This window comes from Eschrichtius robustus, chromosome 7, assembly GCF_028021215.1.
Source record: "Eschrichtius robustus isolate mEscRob2 chromosome 7, mEscRob2.pri, whole genome shotgun sequence".
Classification (NCBI taxonomy): Eukaryota; Metazoa; Chordata; class Mammalia; order Artiodactyla; family Eschrichtiidae; genus Eschrichtius; species Eschrichtius robustus.
This window is the reverse complement of record NC_090830.1, coordinates 10,445,161-10,459,055: the sequence shown is the minus strand read 5'-3', so window position 1 is coordinate 10,459,055 and position 13,895 is coordinate 10,445,161. Positions and strand designations below refer to the sequence as shown.

Genomic DNA, 13,895 nt, shown 5'->3' with positions numbered 1-13,895 from the left:
TCCCCTCCCCTAGACTTTTTTCCCCACCCCTACCTCTTTCCCGGATGGCCTCTTAGACGACCTCGGATTGGTTAGACTTCTTTAGAACCTGCCCACACCCTGTTCCTATTGGTCCCCGCGATACAAACAACGACGCCATTTTCCCACCAGTTCTATGGAAACAGAAAGTTACGCCTCAAAGCTCCCCGGGAAATGTAGTCCAGCCTCTGGGGCCAATGCGCGAGGCCTTGCCCCTGAGAACTGCAAGACCCGCAACGCCCCGCGCCTACGTGAGACGGGGAGGTGGGGGGAGGGAAAGGGGGCGGGGCGACAAAGCAAAGGGGAGGCGGCAACGACGCCTGCGCAGTGTGAGCGGGATGGCGCATTTTCTTGCACTGAGCAATGCGGTGTCGCTGGCGGGTGAGGAGGGTGGAGAGTGCTATCGTGAAGTGAGGGGAGGGATTCATGTAGGCATCCGGGGGAGCCTTGTTCTGAACTATAAGGGGGGAAGTTGATGCTGGGTACTGCTACTCCCGGACCCCCGGCGTGAAAGTTGTGATATCATCCTCGAACCGTGAGTGGCTGTGGTGGCGGCTGGGGGGAACCCGGATGGGGAGTGAGGGTGGGGGAGGTTGGGAGGCGGAGCTGAGAGGAAAGAAAGAAAGGAGGGTGAGGACCCGGATGCTGAACCGGATTGTGTCCGAATTTTCCATCCTCTCGCTGGAGAAGGGGAGGAGCGGTAGGGGACCCCGCGGAGCGGAAGGGGGCCTCGGGGCGGAGAGGAAGCAGGAAACTCACCGACCCTGCGGGCTCTGCTAGACGGAGTCGGCGTTGGAAGCCCTTTTGCCAAGACTCTGTGGAAAATATGCCTCGAAGTTATTTAAATTCCCTTCATGTACCTCTCTGGCAATTTTCTTCACACCCATCCATCGTCTCCCGGAGTTCGAATGGAAGGATGCATTCCGCGCTTCACAGCCGCGCTTACACTTTGTCGATTTAGCAATTCTGAAACCAGACCCATCCCTTTTTAAAAAATTACTTTGCACGATATTTTCACTTTTCTGTGCGTGTGCCCGGATTTCGTCCTCTAACGCATTGGAAGGTACTCGCCGTACGTCCCTTCGTTCATTTCGTCTTTCCCACATTTGAACGCCACCGCCTGGTGTGGTCCCTGCCTTCGTGAGCCTGAGCCTAGTGAGACAGGCAGGGTGGTCACACAAGTCAGTGTGATATTGCAACAGGTGTGAGTGCCACGAAGGAGAGTTTCGTGGTGATAAGAGAATTGGAAATAGGGAGTTTGCCTTAGGGAGATGAGGGAAGGCTTTCCCGAGGCAGTGAGGATCGAGCCGAGAGTGGAAGGGTTAGCGGGAGTTAACTACGGAAAGAACATTCTAGAGAGAAAGAACATCACGTTGGAAAGCCTTCTTCCAGGAGGGAGCTTTTTAAAGCATGAGGAGCGGCTGGGCGGGCGGGAGCTTGGCTGTCCTAACCTGATACGCTATGTTAGGGAGTTTTGTTCTTATCTAAGAGCCGTGGGATAACTTCGTAGGGTTGCCAATCAGAAGGGAGATAGGACCAGATTTGAATTTCGAAAAGGTCACTGGCTGAAGAGTAGAGGACCAGGGGGATATTGCTTCAGCAGTCCACACGGAGGAGAGAATCTGATTTTGTGTTAATTAATATTCATCATCCGTTGTTTGAACAAATGTAAGTCAGTTTCCCAGTTTTGAAAATGAGTAGTTTCAGACTCTCACAGAGGCATCCTGTGGTGGTTCGTTCTAAACGTAGATTAGACACAACATTGTAAATCAACTATACTTCGGTAAAATAGTTTAAAAATTAATTACTTTTAAAAAAGTAAATTAGTAGAGTTCATGTAACACATTAATGCCTCTTTATACTCGGGTCCAGTATGTGATAGCTGAAATTTCTAGGTGTTACAAATTGGAGTCTTTTGGGTTAAAAAAGAAGAAAAGAAAAAGAGCCAAATCAGAGTATATGCCACGGTAATGTAGAAACCCTTAGACTCTTTAGAAGACAGGAAACTTTAGTTTTCAGTACCTAGCAAAATTGATGCTTCTGTGTTTCCCACTGTTGAGAATACTTGCATACAAACATTCTCTGGGGAAGGAACATTAATTGACTTATTTGTTAAGTGAGTATTCTTAAACTTATCGGAGTGAGCAAAGGAAAGAATGATTTTTTTAAAGTTCATAACTAATATTTTCAGTCGAACAAAACATCAACCAGCTAAGCCCTAAGAATTGAAACAGATTAGCGCTGAAAATCTGTCCAGCAGCATATTGTTGTTACTGATACAGAGACAAAAGAGAATTATTGAAAGTTGGTCTTACTGATTTTTAAATTAAGTCAGATGTGTTCTGGAGGCTGTGAAAAAGATAAACATAATTTTTGTTCTCAACCTAGTTGGGAAGAGATGGCTACTAACTGGTTTAAATAGAATAGTATATAAGGGATACTTTTTTAAAATTCTACTTTTAATTCTGTTCAATAATCTTTTAACCTAAGTGATTATTCTTCCTGCGCATCATCTTCTTTTCTTTCTTTAATCTCTTAAGAATAAGATAATCTGTGTCAAACCTTAAACAGTATAGGTAATAGGTTACTAAAATGGTATTTGGATTATTTCGAAATATTTTCTGAACTTTTTTCCCTTGCAACATACTTAACATTAATTGTCGGTCAAGGCAGATGTAGAAGTTTCCTATATGAAAGGTTTCTCTTAGGATTCGTATTGCTGAAAAGATTTCCTTTGGGAAGTGCTGATTTTTTATGATTGTTTCACCTAGATACTCAAGAGTAGACTACAGAAAATACACTTTTCAATCTTTTAGGCTTATGATCCTAGAGACCAAATCATTGTCCCAAGAAGTAAAAGAAAGTAGACAGAGGTGAGAAACCTTCTAAAGTGTGCCAATTAGAAATGAAAACTCCCTCCCATCCCCCAAAAAAGAGAAAAAACAACAGAAACAGAAATGAAGACTCCTAATAGGAGGACAAACAAAAATAGCAATAGATATTTACAAAGAAATAGTAGAGATTCAATAGTAAAGGGGGATTCTAGGAAAACTGAGTGATGTTCTAGAAAATATTGAAGTAAATATAAAATTCAGAATAATAAGTCACTACAGGGGAATATTTTTAATAATATAATTGTACTCAAGTAAATGCATATCTTAGTCAGAATGTCTAAAGTGGATTGATTGTGAAGAAAATGCAGAATAGGATTTTCTCCTTATATTTTAAATACACAGTTGACCCTGAACAACGTGAGTGGGAACTGCTGGGCTCCACTTATACATGGATTTTTTTTTAATAAATACATACTACAGTATTACATGATTTGCACTTGGTTGAATCTGTGGCTGCAGAAGATTTTCAGCTGTGTGTGTGTGTGCGGAGGGGGGGTGTTGGTGCCCCTAACCCCACTGTTGTTGTAAGGGTCAAATGTGTAAAACATACTTATTTTAATGCTCTTAGAAAAAAAAGTATGTTTATTAATTTATGTGATCAATCAAGTATAGAAGTATCTAATTCTGTGGTTTTCTCTTGATGTTGATGTCAACAATTTAAGCCTTTTATGGTTGGTAAAATAGGAGAGGCTTTTAATGTAAGTTTTGTAACTAAGGAAACCACTTAAAATCCAGGTGAACACCTTGACCAATATAATCACTTAAATGAAGACTTTGCTTTTTTGTTTTAAAAAAGAGATATAATTTACATATCGTATAGTTTAGCCATTCAAAGTATTCAACTCATGTGTTTTGTTATATTCACAAGGTTGGGCAACCAGCACCACAATCTAATTCTGGAACATTTTGATCCCCCCAAAAAAGAAACCCCCATTAGCAGTCACTCTCTCTTTCCCCCACCCCAGCCCTATGCAATCATTAGTCTGCTTTCTGTCTCTATAGATTGGCCTGTTCTGAACATTTCATATAAATGGAATCATATAATATGTGACCTTTTGTGACCATCTTCCTTCACTTAGCGTAATGTTTTCAAGATTTCATAGGTGTAGAATTTTCATTTAAAACCAAACTGAAAGTTTACCTTTACTAAAACACCTTGAAATACAAATACAAATTCCTTTGCACTTTGATACTCAGATAATTTAGTTAACTACATCATCTTTATGTTTCTCCTTTTTTACAGATCAGCTTTGAAATTAAAAAACAATGGAGAAGACCCAAGAAACAGCCCAAAGAATTCTTCTAGAACCTTACAAGTACTTACTTCAGTTACCAGGTAACAGTTTAGTTATAGTACATATAGGGTCATCTATATAAAGTAATGGTCATTTAAATATTAGCATACAGAAAAGGTTAGAATTGCCAACTCTTGAGAGTTTCTATTTTCTATTTTGTAAGAAGATACATATGAGGAAAATAATAATAAACTTTTACAACTTTTTGTTCTTAAAAGGCACGTTTTTGAGGCACCCCTTTAAAAATGTCCAATTTTATAACATAACTAAAAAAATAAAAACACTTAAAACATTTGAGTATCTCATTAGAAGTTTTATTCTTTATGGATGCCACACATTCCTATTCCCTACTCTTTAGATATTAGGGGATGTTCTGCCAATTTGTGAAACAAGAAGAAGCTTCACTTAACTTCCCTGTTCAGGTTTTCCATTATCACATACACTGCATTTCTTATACTACTAGTTCCTTTAAGAGACAAATAGTAAAGCATCCAAAGCACATTACTTGGAAGCATAGCCCACATTATTCCTATATAAAGATGAGTCACTTGGACATGGCTTCCTAAAGAAACACCTGCCTAATCATATGTATGCGCTTGTTTTATTTTGCTTTTTTTTTTTTTTTTTAAGCTTTTCTGGGAAATGATAGTAGCAAGGAAAAACTCATGCATGTGATAAGTGTGGCTTCTTGTAATGCAACTTCATGTATAAACCAGTTACTAAAAGGTGATAAGTTGGGACTTCCCTGGCAGTCCAGTGGTTAGGACTCTGCACTTTCACTGCTGAGGGCCCGGGTTCAATCCCTGGTCAGGGAACTAAGATTCCACAAGCTGTGCAGCATGGCCCAAAAAAAAAAAAAAAAAAAAAGTAAGGTGATAAGTTGACAACCGTAGAAACCTATTTAGCCCATAGTGTGGCTCAACTGTAGTGATGATCTCAACTCAATCACAATAAAAAGTTTTTCATTTCTGTTCTAAAGTGCAAACTTTTCTTGATGAGCACTCCTCAGTGGCATTTCTATTCTTCATGAGTCTGGGGAGGATAAGTACTGTTGTCTGAAGCCGGAAGAGTGATAGCTCCCTACCTGCACCTTGGAAACCGTCATGGTTAGTGTCATTTCTCTTCTGGCAGACCCTCATGGAGACATACGTGTTAATGTCAATGCTTCAAAAGAATGGAGGAGAGACAGAAGCAGAGAATGCAAGGGAAAAGTTGCCTATTGTTTAAGAAAAAGCCAAGAGACTGCTTTTGAGTGACATTTATTCAGCAGCCAGTAACTTTACTTATTTTAGAGTCTCCCATTGAGAAAGGTAGCACTATTTCTCCTGTACTCTTCCCACCTATTGCTGGACTTATTTTGTTACACGCTGGCAAACACTGGTTGGAACTGGGCTACCATAAAACATGCCAGTTACCAGTGATGACAAGTGTCCAACTAGCACCACCCAGTGTCTCTGCTCCACTACTGTGCAAAACAAGGACTGCCTGTAGTTACATTTTAACAGTAATGCTTACCTGTGTAATGAACTACTTCTGTAACATTTTTTTTAATCCTCATTATTTGGAAGTAATGTTTTAGGCCATTAGATAACATATTTAAGACTCTCATTAGGTATCCCATCTTTTTATTTTTCAAATCAGATATACTCTTGCACCCATGATAGAATATAACCTCAAAAGAGTTTCCTAAAGAAAGAGGAAACTGTGTTATGCATAAAGTATTTTTCACAGAGAGCTTCAGAGTTACTAAAGTGACTTAAAGATGGGCCAGACCATTTATTCCATTGTAAAGTTACTCTTGCTGATAAGAGGTTATAATAATTAATAATTGTTGGTATTAGGATATTCTGAAATTAGTGAAGTAAAATGACATTTATGTTTCTTTATTTACCCTAGTGTAGAAGTGTAGGTCCCCAGGCCTTTGCAGTGGGACGTGGAGGGTGGGTTTTGAAATGGAGGAAGAAGAGGGCCTGCAGAAAGGGAGTCAGTAACGTTAAGGTCTTAAAGAGGAAACAGTAATTACTGTAATATTAAAACAAAACCTGAGGGGACTTCCCTGGTGGCGCAATGGTTAAGAATCCGCCTGCCAATGCAGGGGACACGGGTTCGAGCCCTGGTGCGGGAAGATCCCACATGCCGCGGAGCAGCTAAGCCCATGCGCCACAACTACTGAGCCTGCACTCTAGAGCCTGCGAGCCACAACTACTGAAGTCCTTGCACCTAGAGCCCGTGCTCCACAACAAGAGAAGCCACCGCAATGAGAAGCCCACACACCGCAACGAACAGTAGCCCCCGCTCACCGCAACTAAAGAAAGACCATGAAGCAACGAAGACCCAATGCAGCCATGAATAAATAAATACATAGATACATACATACATACATACCTGAGTACGTGTAAGTTAAGCCATTTATTGTACTGTTTTCTAAATACATTCTGAAGTGAAGGGGAAAATGTGCCTGCACACTGATTCTCTGTTCTTCATCTTCTTAACTTCTTTTTTAAGGTGATAGGATTACTTTGCACAGTTGTACCTTCTCAGTATAGCCCAGATTGACCTTTGTCAAACTGGAAAGTAAATCAGAAGGATAAAGGATATAATTGCTACTCAGACCACATTCTAAGGGTTAGTAGACAGAGGATACTGCTTCCAGAACCCTATGAGATCCTTCCCTTTTAGACTTCTCACAGAAAGTGAAACTTTGTTCCATTTGGGTATGTGACAAGGGTGTGTGTATTCATTTGTTTGGCTGATTGGTGCAGAGAAAACACAGGACTCAGAAAGTACTGTTTTTGTTTACTGAAACTTTATGTAACTATGTTCCTGAAACCTAATCTGAAATTAGGGTGTTACTGTGCATTCGCTTTGGCAGGAAGCTCATAGAAAGAACATTTTTATTAAATGAACTGGTTGTGGTTTTTATCTACCATTCCTTTATATTTGGGCTAAAACGACTTCTAATGGTGACTACTACCCAAAGACCTCTCTTGAGCTTTCTGTGTAAGAAAAAGATAATATTGAAAAACTAAGGGCCCTAGTCAAAATAAAGAGATTAACTTTTGACTAAATTCAGGACGTTAAAAGGGAATACTTCGTGGAGTGGTAATTCACTTTTTGATAGGAAAGAAGTAGAGCTGTCCAGTCTCTAAAATCTTAGTATAAAGGAATGGTAGATAATTTTAAGACGTAATTCTATAAGGTAATTCAATAGCAAAGTACATTTACTTAAAAATACCTATAGTTATATATGGAATGGATAAACAACGAGGTCCTACTGTATAGCACAGAGAACCATATTCAGTATCCTATGATAAACCATAATGGAAAAGAATATTTTAAAAGAGAATGTATATATATGTATAACTGAATCACTTTGCTGTACAGCAGAAATTAACACAACATTGAATATCAACTACATGTCAATAAAAAAAAAAAATACTTATAGCCTCTGAAGTGGATGGTGCTAATTAACTGCCACTAACTAGACTGGCTCCCTTTTCAAAAAAAGGAATGAATTAGATCATAATTCCCTAAAAGCACATTCCATATTACTCAGCCATAAAAAGAAACGAAATTGAGTTATTTGTAGTGAGGTGGATGGACCTAGAGTCTGTCATACAGAGTGAAGCAAGTCAGAAAGAGGAAAACAAATGCCGTATGCTAACACATATATATGGACTCTTAAAAAAAAAAAAATGGTTCTGAAGAACCTAGGAGCAGGACAGGAATAAAGGACACGGGGAGGGGGAAGGGTAAGATGGGAAGAAGTGAGAGAGTGGCATTGACATATATACATTACCTAATGTAAAACAGATAGCTAGTGGGAAGCAGCCGCACAGCACAGGGAGATCAGCTCGGTGCTTTGTGACCATCTAGAGGGGTGGGATAGGGAGGGTGGGAGGGAGACGCAAGAGGGAGGGAATATGGGGATATACGTATGCATATAGCTGATTCACTTTGTTATACAGCAGAAACTAATACAACATTATAAAGCAATTATACTCCAATAAAGATGTTAAAAAAAAAAAAAAAAGCACATTCCATTCCAAAACTGTTGATATAAGTTAAGATGAAAGGAGTGAGCTTACTGATGGGTCCCTGGAGTCCTAGAACTCTCTTTTGCCTGCCCTAACTTTAAAAGGTTGTGCATTTTAGGATATGAGTTTTGGCAGAGGGAGGTAGTAGGGCCCAGCAGTGGAAGACAAGCTGTACAGTAGATAATGGATTGGTGGGGCTGGATTTGTCAAGTTTTATTAGTTTCACAGGAAGTTTCTGAATGTGTTTCTTGTAATTAAAAATATTAATTTATTGCCAAATTTTATTCTTTAAATGCAGGTAAACAAGTGAGAACCAAACTTTCACAGGCGTTTAATCATTGGCTAAGAGTTCCAGAAGACAAGCTACAGGTATTTAGGCAATTCTAACCTTATTCTTTTTTTTTTTTTTTTTTAATAAATTTGTTTATTTATTTATTTTTGGCTGTGTTGGGTCTTTGTTGCTGTGCACGGGCTTTTTCTAGTTGCGGCGAGCGGGGGCTACTCTTCGTTGTGGTGCACGGTCTTCTCATTGCAGTGGCTTGTCTTGCGGAGCACAGGCTCCAGGCTTGTGGGCTTCAGTAGTTGTGGCACATGGGCTCAGTAGTTGTGGCTCATGGGCTTTAGAGCACAGGCTCAGCAGTTGTGGCGCACGGGTGTAGTTCCTCTGCAGCATGTGGGATCTTCCCCGACCAGGGCTCGAACCCTTGTCCCCTGCATTGGCAGGCAGATTCTTAACCACTGCGCCACCAGGGAAGTCCTAACCTTATTCTTTTTTTTTTTTTTTTTCATAAATTTATTTATTTATTTTTGACTGTGCTGGGTCTTCGTCTCTGCGTGCAGGCTTTCTCTAGTTGTGGCGAGTGGGGGCTACTCTTCATTGCGGTGCGCAGGCTTCTCATTGCGGTGGCTTCTCTTGTTGTGGAGCACGGGCTCTAGGCGCACGGGCTTTGGTAATTGTGGCTCACGGGCTCTAGAGTGCAGGCTCAGTAGCTGTGGCGCACGGGCTTAGTTGCTCCACAGCATGTGGGATCTTCCTGGACCAGGGCTCGAACCTATGTCCCCTGCATTGGCAGGTGGATTCTTAACCACTGCGCCACCAGGGAAGTCCCCTAACCTTATTCTTAATCTCCAAGAAATTAATAGATATCATGTAAAAATACTCCTAGCTCTTAATTCAGCTTAATGATCATACAATATCTTACATTGAGGTCGCTAGGTAATAACTAGTTGTAAAAACTAAGGCACCTGACACTTTGATAATCTGTTAATATACAATAAGTATTTATAAGCTCTTTTGAATTTCAAATAAAATGAAATTTTTCAATTGTATTTCTTGTTAGATTATCATTGAAGTGACGGAAATGTTGCATAATGCCAGTTTACTCATCGATGATATTGAAGACAACTCAAAACTCCGTCGTGGCTTTCCAGTGGCACACAGCATCTATGGAATTCCATCTGTCATCAATTCTGCCAATTATGTATATTTTCTTGGCCTAGAGAAAGTCTTAACCCTTGATCACCCAGATGCAGTAAAGCTTTTTACCCGCCAGCTTTTAGAACTCCATCAGGGACAAGGCCTGGATATCTACTGGAGGGATAATTACACTTGCCCCACTGAAGAAGAATATAAAGCAATGGTGCTGCAGAAGACAGGAGGACTATTTGGATTAGCAGTAGGTCTCATGCAGTTGTTCTCTGAATACAAAGAAGATTTAAAGCCACTACTGAATACACTTGGGCTCTTTTTCCAAATCAGGGATGATTATGCTAATCTACACTCCAAAGAATATAGTGAAAACAAAAGCTTTTGTGAAGATCTAACAGAGGGAAAGTTCTCATTCCCTACTATTCATGCTATTTGGTCAAGGCCTGAAAGCACCCAGGTGCAGAATATCTTGCGCCAGAGAACCGAAAATGTAGATGTTAAAAAATACTGTGTACATTATCTTGAGAACGTAGGTTCTTTTGAATACACTCGGAATACTCTTAAAGAGCTTGAATCTAAAGCCTATGAACAAATCGATGCATGTGGTGGGAACCCTGAGCTAGTAGCTCTAGTAAAACACTTAAGTAAAATGTTCAAAGAAGAGAATGAATAATATTAAGCCATTCTTGATTAGGCCTGATAGCCTAGTTGACTTTTTTTTTTTTTTGTCTTTTAGCCTATTACCTTTTTTAGAATTTGGACCAAGCTGTTAGTCTCCAAAAACTGAGTGATAGTGGTGATGTGAGTGAGGTTGTTTCAATATAGAATCCCCGCGTACAGATAATCATAGTACCAAGTTGAAGGAATCAAAAGGAGCCACGTTTAAATGAGTCTAATTTGAATGTCAGAATGTGCTGTGTTGGGACGTTGTGGCCAACTCTGCCATGCATGTTCTGTTGATTCTGTCAATAAAGAAGACTTCAGCTCCAGGAATTTTTATCCACATACTTCCTAACTGTACTATACGGGCAGTTCACAATTCATCTACCCCATTTCCAAGCCATTGACTACTTGGGACCAGTTTCTATAGCTAGCTGGCCCAAAGACCACAGGAACTCTTCTTTCTTCCTAAATGTTGTTGCTTAGAATAGCTCATTCTCCTCCCTGGAAACTCCCTTAGTAAAGTCTTCCATGAGAAAGCTGACAGTGACAAGCAGTAAGCATTCTGGGCCTCTTTTCCTTCCTCCCAACCCAGCAAATTCTGCTGTTTATTTAACCAAGGAGTCTCCACTGCGTGAAATATACACACTAGCCCAAATTCTTTTTCCTTCTAATGTAACTTGTGCCTCAAAACTAATTAGTATCTGGGTACAGCAGTATCTTTCCATTTGTTGGGGGGGGGAAAGGTACATGGAAAAAGTATTTTAGGAAGGAGCCTTTAAACCTTTTTATACTGTCTTATCATTAGTAGTAAAAATCATAAAAGAGCTGTTTGCTCACAAGTACAAAAGCTGGGGGAACTGTCCTTTTCCTTCCCACCCGCATCGTTAACCCCGCTGTAGGCAGTTGGTGCTTGAATGGAAAAGGAAGTAGGCATCTTTAATCTCGATGATTAAAGGAAAGAAAAGTGTTAACCTGAGAGCTAGTGCCTGACTGAAAATTAGCCAAAGGCTACACTATCAGGCACAGTTAGCTTTATAGTGCCTTAACCCTGACTATCCCTTTTGTTTCATTTTAAACCCTCAGCCCCTGGAGCCGTCTTACGGCACAAGAGGTATGAAAAAAGAGACCCTGATTTCTGTATGAGAAGTGTCACTGACATCCCAAAATGAAAGTATGTACTTCTCAGTAGTATTACATTTTGCTTGATAGGTTGTACAGTGTGTTATCTTAGATCAAACCACCATATTTTTGTATGAGAAATTCTCACCAAAGCACTCAACCTAAATCTTTTTTGAAAAGTTGCGTATTGCCTTTACTTTTAGAATAATTTGAATCTTCCATTTTAATTGATCCAAGGAAAGCTCTTCTGAAAATCATACATATTTGTGTTATACTATGGATATTTGAACTTTGTTTTTATGAACCCATAACAAACTTGATATTAAAAAAGATCTAATGCTAACTATATAGACAGAAATGAAGTTATTTACCTATAAGTATAATGATTGCTTAAGTAGATTATTTCTTACCTAATCAAATTAATTTTGGCCTGGTGCTACTCATGATTCTTTTCTCATTTTTTTTTTTTTAATTTATTTTTGGCTGTGTTGGGTCTTTGTTGCTGCATGCAGGCTTTCTCTAGTTGCGGCAAGCGGGGGCTACTCTTCGTTGCAGTACGCGGGCTTCTCATTGCAGTAGCCTCTGGCTCCAGGCATGCGTGGGCTTCAGTAGTTGTGGCTTGCAGGCTCTAGAGCACAGGCTCAGTAGTTGTGGCACACAGGCTTAGTTGCTCCGCGGCATGTGGGATCTTCCCGGACCAGGGATCGAACCCATGCCCCCTGCATTGGCAGGCAGATTCTTATCCACCGTGCCACCAGGGAAGCCATCTTTTGTCATTTTTATCTTGCCTTTCAGTGGCAGAAATGCTTGGCATTGAATTGGGGACTTATAAAAAGAGTTATGTATTAAATCATCAAAAATCTATTCTTTTCACTTGAACCGTAGTCATGATGGTTAATACAGAAGAAAATCAAATTGATTTTCTTTGTTGGCAAAATCAAAAGAATGAAGGCTAGTTATGTTGCTATAAATGACTTTCAGACCTCAGCAAGATTTTAAATATATCAGCTCTTCTCTTATTCCACTCTATCAACTTCCTTACTTGACTTCCTTCTCTTCTTAACCTATAACCTATAGTCTTTCACTTCAGGGAGCCTTTCAAGAGCTTTCTCGGATCACTTTCCTCCTTTCCTTAGGCCCCTCTCATCCTGCCAGTTCCCAATCCTGCATGAATCCAACGGCCCACGTGCTTTGCTCCTCCTACGTTGCCAAGTGCTGCTGGGGAACGTTTTCACAACTGCTGTAGCCATTGCAAATTAATGTATTAAAACCTCAATAGCCCTTTTATTTTTCATCTAATCCTGATGGAGGTTTAAACTGTGTCAATCTAGGGACTTCCCTGGTGGTGCAGTTGTTGACACTCTGCCTGCCAATGCAGGGGACACGGGTTCAATCTCTGCTCCTGGAAGATCCCACATGCTGCGGAGCACCTAAGCCCGTGCACCACAACTACTGAAGCCCGCGCGCTTAGAGCCCGTGCTCCACAACAAGAGAAGCCACCGCAATGAGAAGCCTGCGCACCGCGACAAAGAGTAGCCCCCGTACGCCGCAACTAGAGAAAGCCCACGCACAGCAACGAAGACCCGACACAGCCAAAGATAAATAAATTTACAAAAAAATTAAAAATAAATGAAATTTGTCAATCTAGCATTCCCTCCTCCTCCTCCATTCTTCTCCTGTTAAATGTAAACTCTTCTAACCTTCCTCCCCTATGCTTATTTAGGTCTGCCTTTCATCTAAAGAAAAGTTGTTTGTCCTCCTGCCCTAGACCAAACAAGCTCGCCTGTTTTTGATTCCCTCTCTTTCTGCCTCTTGAGGGCCTTATTTCATTCCCTGCCTTATATCCTCAAGATTTATCCATTGGCTCTGTTTTAATCAGTACACTGAGAGGAAGAAAAGAGGGAAGAAAATGTACATTTGTGAAGGACCTATTAGGTACCACCTGTTTTATGTTTTTTTCTTCAGGCATTTACTGAGCAGAGCCAGGACTTTGAATACAGGTCAGAGCACTTTGCTCTTCTGTACTGTTAGCCTCCCATTCTAGATGCACACTTAAATATGTTTAAAAGTTTAGAAAGCACTGGTCTATTGTAATAATGTACTAAGCAGCTTCCCTCCTATAATCTCTACCCACTCCAGTCTATCCTTCACACTCCAACCAAAGTTGTCTTTCCAAAGAGCAAATATGATTATGTCATTCCCATGTTTTAAATTCTCAGAATCCTCAATACTGCCACTTGTAAATTCCTTGGCAGAGTATATAAGGCTTTCCAAAATCTGATCTCCAAACGACTTCAACCATATTTCCTAATATTTTACTCTCCCCACACACGTTATACTCTGCCAGAAAATAATGTTCGTCATTGCTGAGACACTATTCTGTTTTTCATTCATTTCATTTAGAATACTTCTTGAGTGCCTAAAAGCTAAATCCTTTGCT

The 13,895-nt window shown here is 40.3% G+C and overlaps 1 protein-coding gene across 8 annotated transcripts; it reads left to right on the top strand.

The window, feature by feature from the left end:
• Positions 1-322: 322 nt before the first annotated feature.
• Positions 323-13,103, top strand: GGPS1 (geranylgeranyl diphosphate synthase 1). 8 transcript variants are annotated; one of them, XR_011074472.1, is made up of 5 exons: positions 389-553; positions 4,156-4,248; positions 8,543-8,613; positions 9,585-11,507; positions 12,834-13,103. XR_011074472.1 is itself a non-coding variant. In XM_068547578.1 (4 exons), the coding sequence occupies exons 2-4, from the start codon at positions 4,179-4,181 to the stop codon at positions 10,344-10,346; spliced, it is 903 nt and encodes a 300-aa protein (XP_068403679.1). In that variant the 5' UTR covers positions 323-399; positions 4,156-4,178; the 3' UTR covers positions 10,347-11,723. The 8 variants fall into 8 exon arrangements, 6 of the variants coding, with proteins under 6 accessions (XP_068403679.1, XP_068403678.1, XP_068403680.1 ...); XR_011074471.1 differs by having other exon boundaries at positions 12,787-13,103; XM_068547578.1 differs by lacking the exon at positions 12,834-13,103 and having other exon boundaries at positions 323-399; positions 9,585-11,723.
• Positions 13,104-13,895: the final 792 nt, after the last annotated feature.